General features: G+C 40.7%; 8 protein-coding genes and 1 long non-coding RNA gene across 12 annotated transcripts in view; 4 read left to right on the top strand and 5 right to left on the bottom strand.

Annotated features, from left to right (window-relative positions):
• The window catches only part of ValRS-m (Valyl-tRNA synthetase, mitochondrial), a 58744-nt gene extending 57954 nt beyond the window's left edge, over nucleotides 1-790 (bottom strand). Inside the window, exons 1-2 of the mRNA XM_069060091.1 lie at nucleotides 649-790; nucleotides 389-572 (exon numbers count right to left, since the gene is read on the bottom strand). Of these exons, the coding sequence (XP_068916192.1) occupies nucleotides 389-572; nucleotides 649-742 (278 nt within the window). The 5' untranslated portion in view covers nucleotides 743-790. The remainder of the gene's footprint in view (nucleotides 1-388; nucleotides 573-648) is intronic.
• A 106-nt stretch (nucleotides 791-896) lies between these two features.
• Nucleotides 897-2194, top strand: Su(P) (prostaglandin E synthase Su(P)). Of its 2 annotated transcripts, none has more exons than XM_069060150.1 (3): nucleotides 897-1193; nucleotides 1251-1648; nucleotides 1697-2194. In XM_069060150.1, exons 1-3 carry the CDS (start codon nucleotides 897-899, stop codon nucleotides 2163-2165), a joined length of 1164 nt encoding a protein of 387 aa, XP_068916251.1. In that variant the 3' UTR covers nucleotides 2166-2194. The 2 variants fall into 2 exon arrangements, with proteins under 2 accessions (XP_068916251.1, XP_068916259.1); XM_069060158.1 differs by having other exon boundaries at nucleotides 1053-1193; nucleotides 1239-1648.
• LOC138139700 (uncharacterized) lies at nucleotides 2114-6244 on the bottom strand. Of its 3 annotated transcripts, none has more exons than XM_069060116.1 (6): nucleotides 6108-6244; nucleotides 3343-3492; nucleotides 3163-3293; nucleotides 2857-3112; nucleotides 2411-2803; nucleotides 2114-2356 (listed from the first exon to the last, which is right to left on the bottom strand). In XM_069060116.1, exons 1-6 carry the CDS (start codon nucleotides 6205-6207, stop codon nucleotides 2220-2222), a joined length of 1167 nt encoding a protein of 388 aa, XP_068916217.1. In that variant the 5' UTR covers nucleotides 6208-6244; the 3' UTR covers nucleotides 2114-2219. The 3 variants fall into 3 exon arrangements, with proteins under 3 accessions (XP_068916217.1, XP_068916237.1, XP_068916227.1); XM_069060136.1 differs by lacking the exon at nucleotides 6108-6244 and adding an exon at nucleotides 3722-5250; XM_069060126.1 differs by lacking the exon at nucleotides 6108-6244 and adding an exon at nucleotides 3539-3714.
• On the top strand, nucleotides 5282-6260 carry LOC138139799 (uncharacterized). The gene is made up of 2 exons (XR_011162379.1): nucleotides 5282-5770; nucleotides 6114-6260. It is a non-coding gene; the product is annotated as an uncharacterized lncRNA (long non-coding RNA).
• LOC138139725 (uncharacterized) lies at nucleotides 6214-7903 on the bottom strand. The gene is made up of 6 exons (XM_069060168.1): nucleotides 7537-7903; nucleotides 7340-7489; nucleotides 7159-7289; nucleotides 6848-7103; nucleotides 6429-6785; nucleotides 6214-6376 (listed from the first exon to the last, which is right to left on the bottom strand). The coding sequence occupies exons 1-6, from the start codon at nucleotides 7607-7609 to the stop codon at nucleotides 6258-6260; spliced, it is 1086 nt and encodes a 361-aa protein (XP_068916269.1). The 5' UTR covers nucleotides 7610-7903; the 3' UTR covers nucleotides 6214-6257.
• A 147-nt stretch (nucleotides 7904-8050) lies between these two features.
• LOC138139733 (palmitoyltransferase ZDHHC3) lies at nucleotides 8051-9771 on the bottom strand. Its single transcript, XM_069060178.1, has 4 exons — nucleotides 9278-9771; nucleotides 9092-9228; nucleotides 8957-9041; nucleotides 8051-8898 (listed from the first exon to the last, which is right to left on the bottom strand). Exons 1-4 carry the CDS (start codon nucleotides 9545-9547, stop codon nucleotides 8527-8529), a joined length of 864 nt encoding a protein of 287 aa, XP_068916279.1. The 5' UTR covers nucleotides 9548-9771; the 3' UTR covers nucleotides 8051-8526.
• Nucleotides 9772-10269: 498 nt separating this feature from the next.
• Nucleotides 10270-11296, bottom strand: LOC138139744 (pupal cuticle protein C1B-like). Its single transcript, XM_069060204.1, has 2 exons — nucleotides 11153-11296; nucleotides 10270-11091 (listed from the first exon to the last, which is right to left on the bottom strand). Exons 1-2 carry the CDS (start codon nucleotides 11162-11164, stop codon nucleotides 10348-10350), a joined length of 756 nt encoding a protein of 251 aa, XP_068916305.1. The 5' UTR covers nucleotides 11165-11296; the 3' UTR covers nucleotides 10270-10347.
• A 931-nt stretch (nucleotides 11297-12227) lies between these two features.
• On the top strand, nucleotides 12228-13264 carry LOC138139749 (pupal cuticle protein C1B-like). The gene is made up of 2 exons (XM_069060219.1): nucleotides 12228-12384; nucleotides 12443-13264. The coding sequence occupies exons 1-2, from the start codon at nucleotides 12373-12375 to the stop codon at nucleotides 13160-13162; spliced, it is 732 nt and encodes a 243-aa protein (XP_068916320.1). The 5' UTR covers nucleotides 12228-12372; the 3' UTR covers nucleotides 13163-13264.
• Nucleotides 13265-13374: 110 nt separating this feature from the next.
• Nucleotides 13375-14678, top strand: LOC138139738 (uncharacterized). The gene has a single exon (XM_069060190.1). It carries the CDS (start codon nucleotides 13569-13571, stop codon nucleotides 14364-14366), a length of 798 nt encoding a protein of 265 aa, XP_068916291.1. The 5' UTR covers nucleotides 13375-13568; the 3' UTR covers nucleotides 14367-14678.
• The last annotated feature ends 461 nt before the right edge of the window (nucleotides 14679-15139 follow it).

The raw sequence follows: 15139 nt of genomic DNA, 5'->3' as shown, positions 1-15139 counted from the left end.
AATGTAAAACCTTTTGTATTTGACATTTTGTCATGTTTAACCTCCAATTTGTGATTGTTTTTTGTGGTTTTTTAATAAAAATTGTTTAATTCCTCCTAACAGGGCATTTAAGGTAAGTATAAAATCGTCTGTTTCCGACAATTTGGACAAATAAATCCAACAAAAATAATTTTTTGGAAATCTGTAAATAAATAGTTGTGATTTCCGCTGAAAAAATCTCCCGGCGAAAAACTCTTATTTGCTAGAATGAGCCAATATCAAACCAACATTAAAGAAATCCAACAAATTTTTAATCAGGAATAAGGTTTTCCCCTACTCTATTTCTGGCTTTCCCTCAACTATTTGCAAAATTATGTTGTGTTATGACCTCCCATTGTGAAGTTCATACCATCGCACGATAACATCTTGAACAGTTGCTGTCAGGGCATGTCCCAAGTGTAGATTCCCGGTGATATTTGGAGGCGGCAAAATCAAACTAAACGATGCGTTCGCTTTAACTTTCGGTTTAAAGTAACTGTAACACTCGAATTCTTCGGCTTCGACCAAACTGGGTTTATAGCCACTGTTCAGATCTGCAAAATTTGAATGAAGGCGCCACAGAAAACTGACCTCTAGCGGCATTAATTTCTACGAAAAATGTAAACATACCGGCTCTAGTTGACTCGCTGCAGAGCTGTGTTAACCATAAATATTTAACTCTTAAAGATTGTCCAACTTTATATTTGGAACATAACGGCCACATGTTCTACACTTACAGCCCAAAACTCGTTTAAAACAATATCGTGTGGTCAATTTTGTATCTCAAATGCACATCAAGTCTCCGACCACAGCGCCACTCTGACAGATTTGACGTTTCAATTTACAATATTATAGGTTAAGTGGGCTATTTTAGAAAAATGTATTTATTTTCGCATCAAGTGAGGATTTACGGCCGTAACTTTTTAAAAACAAGCAAAAATAGTCGACTTTTTTTGTGCGCATGGAATACTAGGGCGTTAGTACGTAATTATTCGAGCGGAAGGCGAAGTCATGGAGGAGTATTTAAACTGGGACTCGCCGGTGTCACAGTTGGGGCACTGGTAGGCACTGGATATTCAATTCATAGGTTGAACCAACCCCGTCTTCATATAATCAACGAGGAAATAAATATTCCGATGATAAATGAACTACCAAAAGTAACACCTAGTCGACAGGTGTGTTTTAATGAAACTAGTGTTCCTAGTTATACACTTAAACAGCATTCTTTTTAGATGTTGTACCAAGATGATCCAACAGAACTAAAACTCACGCTGTACCAATATCAGACATGTCCGTTTTGCTGTAAAGTTCGCGTTTTCTTAGACTATTATGGTATTTCTTATGATTTAATCGAAGTAGATCCGGTTTTGCGCCAAGCAATTAAATGGTCACCTTATAAAAAAGTGCCAATTTTAGTAGCCAAGTTGTCTCAAGGCTACCAACCTTTAAATGACAGTTCGATGATCATCTCTGCACTTTCTACATATCTTAAAGATAAAAAAGATCTACGTGAAATTGTTAGTTGTTACCCTCTCATCACCTTTGTAGATGAAGATGGCGCCAAAAAAAGTGAAATTATGAATAAATATTTTCAAGTTTTGGGCCAACCGGCAGTAGCAAAAGAGATCAGGTTGGTGAGTGAATTTGAGGTGATATGATATAAAATTATTTTTTCTAGTGAAGAACGAAAATGGCGCCAGTGGGTGGATGATGTCTTTGTCCATGTTCTCTCACCTAATGTATATAGAACAAGAGAAGAGGCTTTTGAAAGTTTTAACTGGTTCTCTGAAGCAGGAGAATGGGAGAAACATTTTCCAGTTTGGGAAAGGAGCATCATCATTTTTGTAGGAGCGTGGGCAATGTATTTTATCGGGAACAGATTGAAAAAAAAGTATCAATTAAAAGATGACGTTCGAGAAAGCTTATACGATGAATGCAACTATTGGATGAGGGCGGTCAGGGCTAAAGGGTCAAAGTTTATGGGAGGGGACCGGCCAAATCTAGCTGATTTGGCTGTGTATGGAGTTTTGTGCAGTATCGAAGGTTGTCAGGCGTTCAAGGACGCCTTGGTTCACACAAAAATTAAACATTGGTATTATGCGATGAAGGATGTTGTTGATAACCACCAAGGAAGTCAGTTTATTTAATTATTTTCAATAAAACAATTCGTTCGTTACATGTGTTCAATTTCCAAGCCTAGACTAAGGTAGCAACATCATTCCCGCAGCAGCGCCCCCACACGGTAACTGTTGGTAATTTAGCGAGAACCCGCGATTGGCCACGTCACTCATGTCGTCGCCATCTGTCACAACTGTTAAAACAAACGGCTTAGATGAAGCTAAAAAAGGGAAAATAAAACAACGACGGGGTGATGAACAAGAACCCAACTAACTTGTGACGGTTGGAAATTGGTTACCACAAAAGCGGTCTGCTCCGACCGCGGTTCCATTAGGATAATACGGATTCGGTATGACAACGAAATCAGTATCGCACATGGTTCCTATCACGGAATTACCAGGGAGTCCCACAGAAGAGGCCTCTGTCAGCGCAGTATCATTACTAACAGTAAAAGACGTAGAATCCGGGCCTTGACTCCATTGAATCGAACAGTACCCCGGCTGCATTTGCACACAAACTCCGTAATTCTCATTGGCCAGTTGCCTAGTTCCAGGCCTCGTCATGTTCATGGGATTTGTCACTAAAGCACCACTCAAAGTAGTACCATAATTAAAACTGTTAACGGTACCGCTAAGATCCGTGTAGTACATGAGACAGCCCGTCGGAGCTGTAACAACAAGCGTGTTAGCGTTTTTGTGTGATGAGTTTTCGGTACTTCACCGAGACTGGGACAGTCGCAAGCCAATTGTGTTATTTTGATGTTCCAAGATCTCGCGTAACTGGCCAAGACCCCGGTGGAAATCATCAGTGTGATGTCGCTGTCGCCGTTGAAATTCACATAAATGTGTTGGCCGCTGTTTTCACCACATATGATGGGAACGTTCGAAGCGCTCCCGGAGACAACCAGAGAATCCGTTACGCAGTTTCCGTTTCCGTCGGGTTGGGCCAGGTTGAGATTGAGAAAATCGAGTCGCACCTGGGGATAAGAACACAGTAAAAAGAGTAACCGAGATTGCGTGTTTTCACCTGGCAAATCCCCGGATTGCACTTTTTAATTGTGAAAGTACAAGAACTCGAGTTTGAGATAGTGTTGGGGTATCCCGGATTAATGAAATAAGTGTTGTTGAAGCTGGAGTTGCCGCCGCAGGACCCCTGAACTGATTTTGATTGTAAATAAATGAATAACAATTACATAGAACCACGCACATATGCAACATTGACCTATCCCATTAGCGCAACTTCCAGAACCGAGTCCTCCAAGGTCGTTACATTGCCGTCTGGTATAGCAAGTGCCCATGTAACCTTCCAAGGAGTTGCACACGTCGTTTGGGAAACGGACGAGTCCAACTGGCCAAACTAGAGAACAAATAGGTGTAAAATCACAAAAAAGAGAAACCCTTACATTTTGCAAGCCTGAAATTCGTCAGTTGTGATAAACTCGGTAAAAAGTATCCTGTGACGAGGATAATGACCACTACACCAACAGTCTTCATGGTATCGTATGAAGTGACATTCAAATTTTACAAGCGAGAATTTATTATTTAAGGTGTTAATGATTTAACAAACAAGAGATTATAACTGTTACTTGAAAGTGGATCACTGAAGTGTGACCCTCAGATTTAGAAAAATGCGCAAATTGGGACGAAAAGATGTGGAGCGTGGATCTGTTGGGCAGGAAATTTACAAAATTTTGTATCGATATTTTTGGACAAGCGTGAACATTAAATTACATAGCAATGATCAATAAAAGGAACATCCTGGATTTAATGAGATCTTACAAGAATTGTGCCTTCCTAATAATTACACAAACAGTTAAAACATCAAGAGTCCAGTTATTACGACACATCTGTGTACTTAACAATCACCACTTCTTTATCTACATTCTCAAAAAAGTGGTCAGTTAATACGACGCACTTAACAAGATGCAGTCACGATTTTTTCTCGGTAATTATTTGATAATCTGGCTCTTCGCTTCCACTGGGTCGAATCAATCCATCAACGATTTGACCACACGAACTGGAAAATGTGAGTAATTTCGAAAAACTTCAGATTGTGATCTTTGTTTCTCGTCAAGTTTTTCCTTTTTTTGGCGTTGGGTTGGTCAGATTCGAGAATTCAGTTTGTGGAGGCGGCGATGGATTTGAAGGGACCTGTTACACGAGGAGGCAGTGCAACGAAATCGGCGGCGTGGGTGCGGGGGGATGCGCCAGTGGTATCGGGGTCTGCTGTATAGGTAACACTTTTTTATCATTTGACAAGAAAAAATGTTTCAGTATTTTATTTTAAATTTCAGTCCAGATAACTTGTGGCGGTTCTTCCTCTTACAACAACACCTACTTCATCAGTCCCGACTTTCCTAGCCCGTACACGGGAGGCTCCACTTGCACCGTTACCATCCAAAGATGCAACCCCGATATATGCCAGATTCGCATCGACTTCCTTACATTTTCGCTTGCCCAACCCGACGCCACTGGGAATTGCGTAAATGACGCCTTTTACGTCATCGGCGGCGCGTCCAACGTCCCCGTTTTGTGCGGCGAAAACAGCGGCCAGCACATTTACGTCGATTTCAACAACGGCAACGACATCCAACTCATTCTAAACACCAACGCTGCCACTTCAACAGCTTCGAGAGCTTGGAATTTCAAGATTACCCAGATCGGGTGCGACTGTCCAACTAAAGGTATTTGCATCCGTTATCACCCAATCAGCTATCAATAAGTGAATTGTGCAGCTCCAACTGGTTGTCTTCAGTACTACACCGCTCTCAGCGGTACCGTTAGAAGTTTCAATTATGGTACTACTGGGCTGCAAAATGGTACCAGGCAACTGGCCAATGAGAATTATGGAGTCTGTGTGGAGATGCAGCCTGGGTACTGCTCGATCACGTGGAGTGCTGCTGCTGGAGACATGTATGGATTTACGGTGACGGGAGATACGAATATGGCAGTGGGCGATGGGACTGTCGGAACTTCGGCAGGAGCTTTGTCCGATGGAGATTGTACCACAGATTTTGTTGTCATTCCCAATCCTAGTTACGTGAATTCGAGCTTGATGGGACCCAATACGGATCGATTTTGCGGAAATGGTTTCAACAGCGTCACGAGTAAGAACAAATTCTACAGTTCTCTCAGTCAGTTGATTGAGAGAATTATGGGATACGTTAATCGTTGTTTTTCTATTTTGTGTTGATAACAAAGCTATTACAGCACTCGAAAGACTAAAAAGTGCGTTAAAAACTGATTTGAATGCTGTAATAGACCAGTACAATTTACGTTTTCAAGGTTGGTAACATTCAATGTCAAACATCAAATCCCAAACGCTAAAAAAACGATATAACAATTGAACTTTCAAATGTTCCATTGTAATGTTTTTGTGTTACCATAACAGGCCTGTTCAAAAGTGTAGTTTGAGTGATCCCCGCAGAGCGCTAGTAAATGGGCGCTTTTTGGGGATATTATTCATCTTAAGTTTTTGTCACCGAGAATGTTTCTTGTTGAAATGACATTTTGCATTTGAAGTCAAAAAACTTCTTGTTTTTGCTGCTTTGAAGTGAAATTCGTGAATTTTTTCCTTACTGTTCGTTGTTTTTGTGTTTAGTGTGGTTATTGTTCTTTGTTATATTGCGTCAGAGGTAACGTTATCTCTGATCGCGTATTGATTATTATTTTTAGTGAAACGCCCGTTTTCTGGCGTCATCATCGGCGGAAATTGACTCTTTTTCGGAAACATTTTCATAATGCATTTTTAACAGCAGGTTGTGGTGTTACCAACCACCACAAAATTCCCCAAATTTTAAAACTGATTTTTTGCATAAAAACACAAAATAGAAAAACTAGTGTATGATGTCTCCTTTATAAGGCATTTTATAGCGCTTACTCCATGCTTCATGCTTAAACCCGTGCGTGCTACAAAATGCTTCTTATAAGACCCGTATTATAACACACTATTTTGAAAAAATATTTTCTTACTTTCAGCTTCATCCAAGCCTTTCGTACTGACGGTGGTGACAGACGGCACGGACACGCCCCCCACTGACGTGGCCAACAGAGGTTTCTCTTTAATGTACATGCAAAATCAGTGCGCAGGAAGTTTATTAGGTAAATAAAACAATTGAAGAGTCAGTTGAGTGTCATGGAGCACCTCCTTTGCGTATAAGTGAGAGAAAATCCCCTATTTTGAGTGTCGTTGATCTCATTTCCGTTGGTAACAACAGTTAAAACGAACGGTTTCGAACTACCTGAAACGTCCAAATACATTTTCTCGAAAAGGAAAATGCGCACAAAACTCACTAACAACCGTGGGAAAAGCGGTTCCGCAGAATCTATCAGAATTCACCTCGCTCCCGTTGGCGTACGAAGGATCGGGGATCACGACGAAATCCGAAGAGCAGTCGGATCCAGTCAGCGACACCATGTCGAGGGCCCCCAGATCACCTGACACCACAAACGAATTATCAGAAGTCGCGCTCCATTCTATCGAGCAATAACCGGGGATCATTGCGATGCAGACGCCGTAATTTTCATTGACTAGTTCTCTTGTGCCTGGCAGCCCGGTGGTGGGGTCGATCTCGTTGCCGGAGGTTCCGTAGTTGAAACTGTTCACGGTGCCGGTGAGGCCAGTATAGTGCATCAAACAGCCGATAGGAGCTTAGGTAAAAAGCAACGGTTATTGCAAGGATCAGTGATATTCACAGGGAATAACGTCCTACCTCGTGTAGGACAGTCGCATGCTATTTGTGTTATCAGAAAATTCCAGTTTCTACCGATGCTGTCCGTACTCGATGTCATCACATTTATTTGAATGGTAGAGTTTCCGTTAAAGTCGACGTACACATGCTGTCCCGTATTTTCTCCGCAAATAACGGGTACAGGACCGGCTCCACCGGTTATTGTGAGGGCATCCGTGTCGCAGACGCCTTGCGGGTTAGGTTGGGCCAAATTCAAACTCAGAAAATCGATACGGACCTGGAAACAGTTCACTGATGCAAAGGTGCGTGCACGTTTTTAGTAAATTGGGTACTTGGCAGATGTCATCGTTGCATTTTTGAATGGTCAAGGTACAACTAGTGCCCCCCGTGACTGGATTAGGAAAGTTGTCGTTGGTGAAGTACGTATTGTTGTATCTGGTCGTTTCTCCGCAGTGTCTTTGTACTAAAAATATGTGGAGTTTTTACCCAACAAGATTAAAGGAAATAACTTACTGACACAACACACCGCAATGTTTTGTGCACAAGTTCCGGAACCCACTCCTTCGACGCTTTGGCATTGTCTCCGTGTGTAGCAAGTTCCTAGATTATTACTGGCGGCGGTGCATACACTGTTTTCAAAGCGGACCAAACCGACCCCAAAAACTATTTCAATGTTTTATTTAAAGCGGTCAACAACAAGTTTAACTTACATCTCGGCCTTCCGTAACCGTCGATGCTTGTTGACAAAAAGACGGCAAAAAATGCACCTACAAAATTCTTCATCGTCGAAATTGGTGAAGTGCTGAGAGAACGTGAAAAGCATGCATAATATATGTATGGGTAATTTTTGAAAAAAATTACAAATTGTAGCTAATTTGAATACGAAAAAATGAAAAGGAAAACGGTGCTTTAACACAGATTTTCTGTTATGTCAACTGACACGGGTTTCAGTGAGAGCTCGTAGTTAATGAAAAGACGAGTTTCCAAAGGTAATGCACAGTTAAGTAAACCTTTACGTAACCACTTGGAGACGAGACTTATTTGAAAAGAATAAAAATTCATATCGTTTCATGTAAATAGAGAAATCTTAACGTTTCTATAACCATTTTAATGCTGCCTGCAATAAAAGAAATTAAGGTATTAAATGAGAGGACTGCAAGTAAAAAAACCAAGTGGTTTTGTAAACTTGTTGCATCAGATAATTGGTAAATAAAATTAAGTGCGTTGAAAAATACAAATTCTATTGAAATACAATAAAGGAAAAAATACAACTTCATCAGTGATGTACTTAAGCTTTCAATATTGAACTCGCCAAAATATAACACTCTTCTTGCGAGATGTCAGATTAGTTTTATCATTATAGCTGAACAGTCGAAAGTGCTTATAGAAACGGTAGTTTTAAAGTTTTCTCCAAGGCTCGTCGATCTGGACCTTGGAATCCATTTGGGTACGTTCCACAAGTCTAAAGGTTGCGATGTTGTTCTCTCTGCTGTTTCCATGTGTGGCGTTTTTTAAAATACCTTTTCAGCGGTTTACAAGTATTTTTTTAATTCTTATCTTTGTGGATAGATAGTAGGGAGGAGAGTGAACGGTAACTGTAGATTCGTTTGGTAATAATGAATACACGGAAAATGCTGCAGCTGGTCATTATCACCGTAAATTTTAAATTAAAAAGCTTTAATTTTTTAACAATTAAATAATTATACAGAATAAAGATCGATTTCATTTTTATACTTGGGAGCAGGTTTAGCAAATGGTGACAACCACATGATGGAAAATCTACCAAAAACAGCTTGGATGCTTTTCCACCGCGATTTTTTCACCCATCTCGCTTGCTCTTTTTTTAACTGTTCAATTCCTGTTTCATCATTCCAAATGGCCTGCACCTGCGTTCCCAGCATGACTGCTGTGAAGATAGCGAAAAGTAAAGCTTCAAAAATTAAAAACAACAAGAGAACAACAGTTGCTGGAGGTGAATATGTTGTACAATCTTTCCACTCATGTCTGATACACATGAGAAACTGATTTATCGCTAAGAAGAGAGAATGCAGCGACAGTATAGCGATATAAAACTGAAATACAACGAGAACACGTTATTAGATGATCAAAGTGATAAATGAGGTAACTTACAGTAAATAAAACAAAATATTTTTGATTGTTCTCACCAACGCAATTATTGACCCATGGACAATGATGGTCCATTTTTCTTATACAACTGCAAAAACTTCGATTAAAGCTGGAAATGATGATTAAAGTGCAACGAACCGTTGGCAGACTGAGCAATGATGAGCCCTGTCTGGTTTAATACTGCAACATTTTGGGCACTTAAATATCACTTGGCCCTCTCTATAACCCATTTGCTTTATCATCTCCTTTGTTGCATTTCCTTTTGGCACTGCTCCCTACAAAGAAATTGTTAAAATGTCATCGTGATGTGCTTCTTTAACTTACTGGGTCAGTAAACATAGTTTTTAAATGTGAAGAAAACGCCAAAAAAGCGCAAAATTGGAATATAATAATATTAATTATACTGTAAAAAGGATATGGACTTGGAATAAGTATGACAGACATTACTACAAATTCTGCATACAAAATAAGTAACCACGTTAAAATTGCACATATTATACCACAGATATCACGTATACACCAAAGCAGCCCGCCACAACAACGATTATGAAAGTCAATTTCTTTTCGAAACGACGTGTATTCATATTCCATCATAGTCAAGTGGACGCACTGATATTAACATTACTTTTGGGTTAAGTGAATTGAACGTAAGTAGCAATGTTGAGGCTTGTGTATTCTCGCCGAAGCGAATTCAGGTGGCATTTCTTCGTTAAGTTTCTTGTAAAAATTTCGTAAGAAAAATAACAAACGATTAAAGACCACACAAAAGCAATGTCGCCTTTTTGACGTAAAAATGACAGTTGACTTGTTGACAGTTCAGGTTCAGGATATGGGTTCAGGGGTGCGTTCATGGTAGACAACCAACAATACACATCAAGACAAAGTATATTAAAAACAATAATTCATTACATAAGATTTCTTTATATACAATGACTTTCGACAGACCTCTTTATCTTGACTCGAGGATTCAGATCTCCATACAATATGACAACAACTCTCCCTGCACTCGCGGTAGTTTTAAACTCCATTTTGGCCCAAACACTTTCAATAAAGTTTTGCGAGAGTACAACTACAGTTCTTCGAGACTGTTGAATGGAAGCAAGTATCGCGACCGCAAAACGGGCAAAATTCGCAACCTGGAAGAGTAATCATTAATTCATTAATCACAAACACGAAACAAAACAAACAGACAACCAACAACCCAGAAACATGTTACATATGTCAGAGATTTTGTTTGTAGTTTTTGTTCCATTTAGCTGTTCATGGTTTTGTCTCGCTGATCAGAGATGATAAGATTGAAATAATTGTACATAGTATGTATTTAATATTTATTTTATTTATTGAAACATAAATTAACAAATGACACAATAAATTAGAGAACAATCGACAACAGATTACCAAGCGTAGTTGGCATAAGAAGAAGCGTAGTTGATGTGGGAGACGGCGGGAGCGGCAGAATAAGCGACACCAAGAGCACCCAAAGCAGGGGTAGCAATAGCTGGGGCGGCAAGAGCAGCTCCGTGGTAGGTGCTGATAGCTGGGGCAGCTACAGCGGTGCGAAGAACTGGGCTGGCGTAAGAACCGTGGTAGGTGCTAAGAGCGGGAGCAGCACCGTAGGCCAAAGCTGGGGCGGCAGCGGCGATCCTGACTCCGGGGTTGGAGACGCGAATGTCAGCTTTGCGGACGCTGGAGTAGGGAGTGTCGATGCTCTTGGAGTAAGTGGACACTTGACCCAAGTTGCCGAAGCTGCGGAGAATGTTGGAGGATTGAGAGGTGATGGCGGGTGCGGCCAGAGCGGGGGCTCCGTAGGCTACAGCTGGACCGGCCAACCTTCCGTGGAAAGTGCTACCGAGCACGGGAGCGGCGGCTCCGTAGGCCAGAGCGGGGGCGACACCGTAGGCTAAACCAGCATTGCCGTGGTAAGTGCTGCCGAGCACGGGAGCGGCGGCACCGTAGGCCAGAGCGGGGGCGGCACCATAGGCTAAACCTGAGTTGCCGTGGAAAGTGCTGCCGAGCGTAGGGGCGGCGGCACCGTAGGCCAGGGCGGGGGCGGCACCGTAGGCGAGGGCTGGAGCTGCGATGGAGGCGCCCAGTAAACCGGCGTTGGCGGAAGCCAAAGCGGCGCACAAAACTACGAACTGTAATTAAAAAGAAGGGTTTAGTTGTGGGAATTGCAGGTGGTATGGGTGTGGTAGGTACCTTGAATGCCATGGTGTTGCTGGATTGTCGATTGTTGAAGAATGATATTCGGTAGAGCACCTTACCCGTGTTTTTATAGTGTGACAATAAACCAGTTTCAGCACAAAACGCTTTTATTCGTCACGAATTACAAAATTTGATATACATATTTTATTATTCTGTTTAATGGTTTATAATGTTTTTGTTTGTTAAATTATAAGAAGAAAAATCTCTTAAACAGTTTTTAATTAAATTGTAAAAGCTAATTATCAAAGTTGTACCAAATTGGAAACATCTAGGACAGATTAAACAATGCAAATACCCAAATGTAATTATGTGTTGCGTAAAAGTGGAGCGCTAGATCTTCTTTAAATGTTTTGTTACATCTTCAAATTACAAGAATGAATTGGTATTTATGCAACGAGGTTCTGTGTAAATTGGGCTTTTCTAATTGCCCGAGAGGCCAGATTGAAATACGAGCGTAGCGAGGATTTTAAGGCCTTATTGTTTGAAACGACGTCCCCAAAGCTTCCAAATCTATTTATTAAAAATGATTTCGCATTTGCTTTTGACAGTTTTGACAAATTTTTCAAGAAATGTCACTTTGAATGTGTTGTCTAGGGCAACGGTTGGTTTTATCTGCTATTTTTTGCTTTAGAGCAGTTAGGAGGCAGTTTACAAAGGAGAAAAATGAGAATTTATGACAGTTGAAAGCAATAAATAACTATTAAAATTGGATATTGTAACACGATGCACGAAAAACAATTAGAATATTATTTTGATCTTTTGAAAAAAGTTTTTTTTTAAATTTTGCTGCAACGGTCTTCGAATGAAAATAAACGATCTGACGACGCATAAATAGGGAACACATTGATGGTTTCATAATGATTTAATTTTTTTTTAGAATAGACGTACTTATTACATTCTTGAGATCTAGTTGCACTTGTTGAGCAATTATTAGAGTTTCCATTCGTGTGTTAACCTTAACATACAGTAATGTGGCTTAGAGCAGTACAAAGCCTTGTACTTGACTTAAACAAGTTACGTTATACGCAATATCTTGATATAGGTCCGCAGACTAAAAATGAAAAGTTGATTCACATTCAAAGATGTAGAACCAGTTTGGTGGTCCATTTTTGGGACTTGCAACCACCTAAAATTCCACTCAATATAAAAGAGCTCAAAATAAAAATTTGGGACACTCATCGATTAGCAACCTTGCAAGCGAGTTTCAACTAATAATGGCATTTAGGGTATTACATACATAAATCCAACCAATCACATTACAATAAACTCAAATAACTTTTCCAGTTCGTAGTCTTGTGCGCCGCTTTGGCTTCTGCCAACGCCGGTTTATTGGGCGCCTCCATCGCGGCTCCAGCTCTCGCCTACGGTGCCGCCGCTCCCGTGCTCGGCAGCACTTTCCACGGCAATGCAGGTTTAGCCTACGGTGCCGCCCCCGCTCTGGCCTACGGAGCCGCCGCCCCTACGCTCGGCAGCACTTTCCACGGCAATGCAGGTTTAGCCTACGGTGCCGCCCCCGCTCTGGCCTACGGTGCCGCCGCTCCCGTGCTCGGCAGCACTTTCCACGGAAGGTTGGCCGCTCCGGCTGTAGCCTACGGAGCCCCCGCTCTGGCCGCACCCGCCATCACCTCTCAATCCTCTAACATTCTTCGCAGCTTCGGCAACTTGGGTCAAGTGTCCACTTACTCCAAGAGCATCGACACTCCCTACTCCAGCGTCCGCAAAGCTGACATTCGCGTCTCCAACCCCGGAGTCAGGATCGCCGCTGCCGCACCAGCTTTGGCCTACGGTGCCGCTCCCGCTTTTAGCACCTACCACGGTTCTTACGCCAGCCCAGTTCTTCGCACCGCTGTAGCTGCCCCAGCTATCAGCACCTACCACGGAGCTGCTCTTGCCGCTCCCGCTATTGCTACCCCTGCTTTGGGTGCTCTTGGTGTCGCTTATTCTGCCGCTCCCGCCGTCTCCCACATCAACTACGCCTCTTCCTACGCTAATTATGCTTGGTAGGAGCATTCAGTAAAGACTGACGCCTTAATTCACCTCACATAATTTATTGTTAAATCAAATTATTTATGTTTCCGAATAAATCTTAAATTATACAAAAAAAGATTTCATTTCTGTTTTAATCAATCATTTATCCTACAAATTTAGACTCAACAAACAAATCAAAACAATCAAATACATGGAAAAATTTAAATTCGGCGCGCTGTCATTGAACTGTCAAACATAGCAACATACGTAAGCGTCTTTTTGTTTGCGAAAACAAGAAATAATCACAGACGAATACAAAATAATGGACAAACGGTGAATTAAAATGTAATTAGATTTTCAAAACTGAGTCATCATAATTTCTGTCTTTCGCTGCCGCCTTGAATCAAGTTAACCTCCATAACCTTCATTTTTCAATACAAAAATGGTGAGAAAACGCACTCGTAAATACGAGAGTGACGACAACGATAGCGACAGCGACTTGGACTTGAGCCTTGATTGCTCCTCGCAACCAGCTGCCAAGAAATACAGTCTTCGGGAGCGAAAGAGAGCCCCCTTGTTCACTACCGACTTTGACTATTACAGTCTTGACGATGAGGACGGCGAAGTTAGAAAACAGTCTTCCGAGGACGAAGATTTTGAGATCGAAGCTGATGTCAGCAGTAGCAGAACATATTTTGAACCGGAGACAGATTCACAGCACCCAGGTGGTTTGATAGATTTTGAAGATATTATCAGAGCGGATATTGTAGTTAACAAACACAAGATTGACTACGACAATATCATACAAAAAACAGAAATTAAACTCACCCAACCGAAAAAACGAGGAAGAAAACCAAAAAATCAAATTGGGAATGACAAAATTGAAAATTCAAGTTACATTTGTGAGCCTGACTTGAACATGTTGACTCATTTAGAATCCCAAGATAGTGAAATAAATACTGAAGAAAGTCAACAGGATAAACAAAAGGAGAAAACGGTATGGCCGGAGGTAAATGGTGAAGGACAAGATGATCCTTTTGGAAGTGGATGCTTGGAAAATTTGGACAAGCCAGAAGAGGAGTCAGATCCTTTAGTTATAAAAAATGACAATAATATTGAAATGGTAATGCTGAAACCACCTCCAATTCATGAGAATGAAATTAAAGTCTTGGAAGATGAAGATGATGATGTTATTGTTTTGGGTGAAGTTAAACAAGATGTTATTATTTTAGATGATTGAATACAATTATGTTATTTGTAAATAGTGTGTGTCATATTACTTTATTCATTTCTGAAGATCATTTTAGTCTTTATATGTTAATTGTTACAACATACATGTATTACATTTGTGATGAGATCTGTAATAGTCATTTTTTTCATGCAGAACGCAAGAGTCTCTGGCTGTGGCTGCTGAGGATACATATATTTGTATATTGTGTATATAAATATGTGTAGGTATACTTGTGTCGCTCTTTTTAATTAAATTTGTAGTCGCACAATAAGATGGTTCTATTTATTTCAGAGAATAAAATGCAGTAAGTTTCTTGTGCAATTGAATACCCTTCCTTTTTTCAACTCTTGTCTAGTTGTGTAGTTTTTGCGGTTTGCAAAAAAGAGCACGATATAATTTTTGCAACTCAAAAGAAGCGTCTTGGCTATAGGAATCCAATTCATCACGATATGTTGCATAATAAGGGAGCTGTGGCCGTTTACAGTTCTTTTTTTAGGCGAAAAAAGAATGGAAGTAAACACCGTTCTTGTTTTGACATAATGGGAGGCCATGATTTATTTTTTTTAACGTTGGACACATTGTTTGATTTCCGTCACAAAAGTGCCTGACATGCGGACCTGTTGTTGCAAACTAGTAAAACTGGCAACGGTGCACTAGACATTAACGCTATTTATAACCTCAAACTTAGAAAAACATAACCTACTTCAACATACCAAATTAAATGCAAAATTTCCATGGTCTCCCATTATGCCAAAACAACGTAAATGCATTTTACATTTTTT

The sequence above is a fragment of the Tenebrio molitor genome, chromosome 1, assembly GCF_963966145.1.
Source record: "Tenebrio molitor chromosome 1, icTenMoli1.1, whole genome shotgun sequence".
In the NCBI taxonomy this organism is placed as follows: Eukaryota; Metazoa; Arthropoda; class Insecta; order Coleoptera; family Tenebrionidae; genus Tenebrio; species Tenebrio molitor.
This window is presented reverse-complemented; position numbering and strand designations above follow the sequence as displayed.

What these genes read in the sequence shown, in the direction of transcription:
- LOC138139733 (XM_069060178.1), bottom strand. Translation starts at nt 9,547, where the DNA reads ATGATGGAATATGAATACACGTCGTTTCGAAAAGAAATTGACTTTCAT. An exon ending in AAACTATGTTTACTGACCCA is followed by an intron (nt 9,229 to 9,277) that starts GTAAGTTAAAGA and finishes ATTTCTTTGTAG; the next exon opens with GGAGCAGTGCCAAAAGGAAA. An exon ending in AATATTTTGTTTTATTTACT is followed by an intron (nt 8,899 to 8,956) that starts GTAAGTTACCTC and finishes GTTGTATTTCAG; the next exon opens with TTTTATATCGCTATACTGTC.
- LOC138139700 (XM_069060116.1), bottom strand. Translation starts at nt 6,207, where the DNA reads ATGTACATTAAAGAGAAACCTCTGTTGGCCACGTCAGTGGGGGGCGTG. An exon ending in TTGCGACTGTCCCAGTCTCG is followed by an intron (nt 2,804 to 2,856) that starts GTGAAGTACCGA and finishes TTGTTGTTACAG; the next exon opens with CTCCGACGGGCTGTCTCATG. An exon ending in CCAATTTCCAACCGTCACAA is followed by an intron (nt 2,357 to 2,410) that starts GTTAGTTGGGTT and finishes TCCCTTTTTTAG; the next exon opens with CTTCATCTAAGCCGTTTGTT.
- LOC138139725 (XM_069060168.1), bottom strand. Translation starts at nt 7,609, where the DNA reads ATGAAGAATTTTGTAGGTGCATTTTTTGCCGTCTTTTTGTCAACAAGC. An exon ending in ATGCGACTGTCCTACACGAG is followed by an intron (nt 6,786 to 6,847) that starts GTAGGACGTTAT and finishes TTTTTACCTAAG; the next exon opens with CTCCTATCGGCTGTTTGATG. An exon ending in CGCTTTTCCCACGGTTGTTA is followed by an intron (nt 6,377 to 6,428) that starts GTGAGTTTTGTG and finishes TGGACGTTTCAG; the next exon opens with GTAGTTCGAAACCGTTCGTT.
- LOC138139738 (XM_069060190.1), top strand. Translation starts at nt 13,569, where the DNA reads ATGGTGAGAAAACGCACTCGTAAATACGAGAGTGACGACAACGATAGC.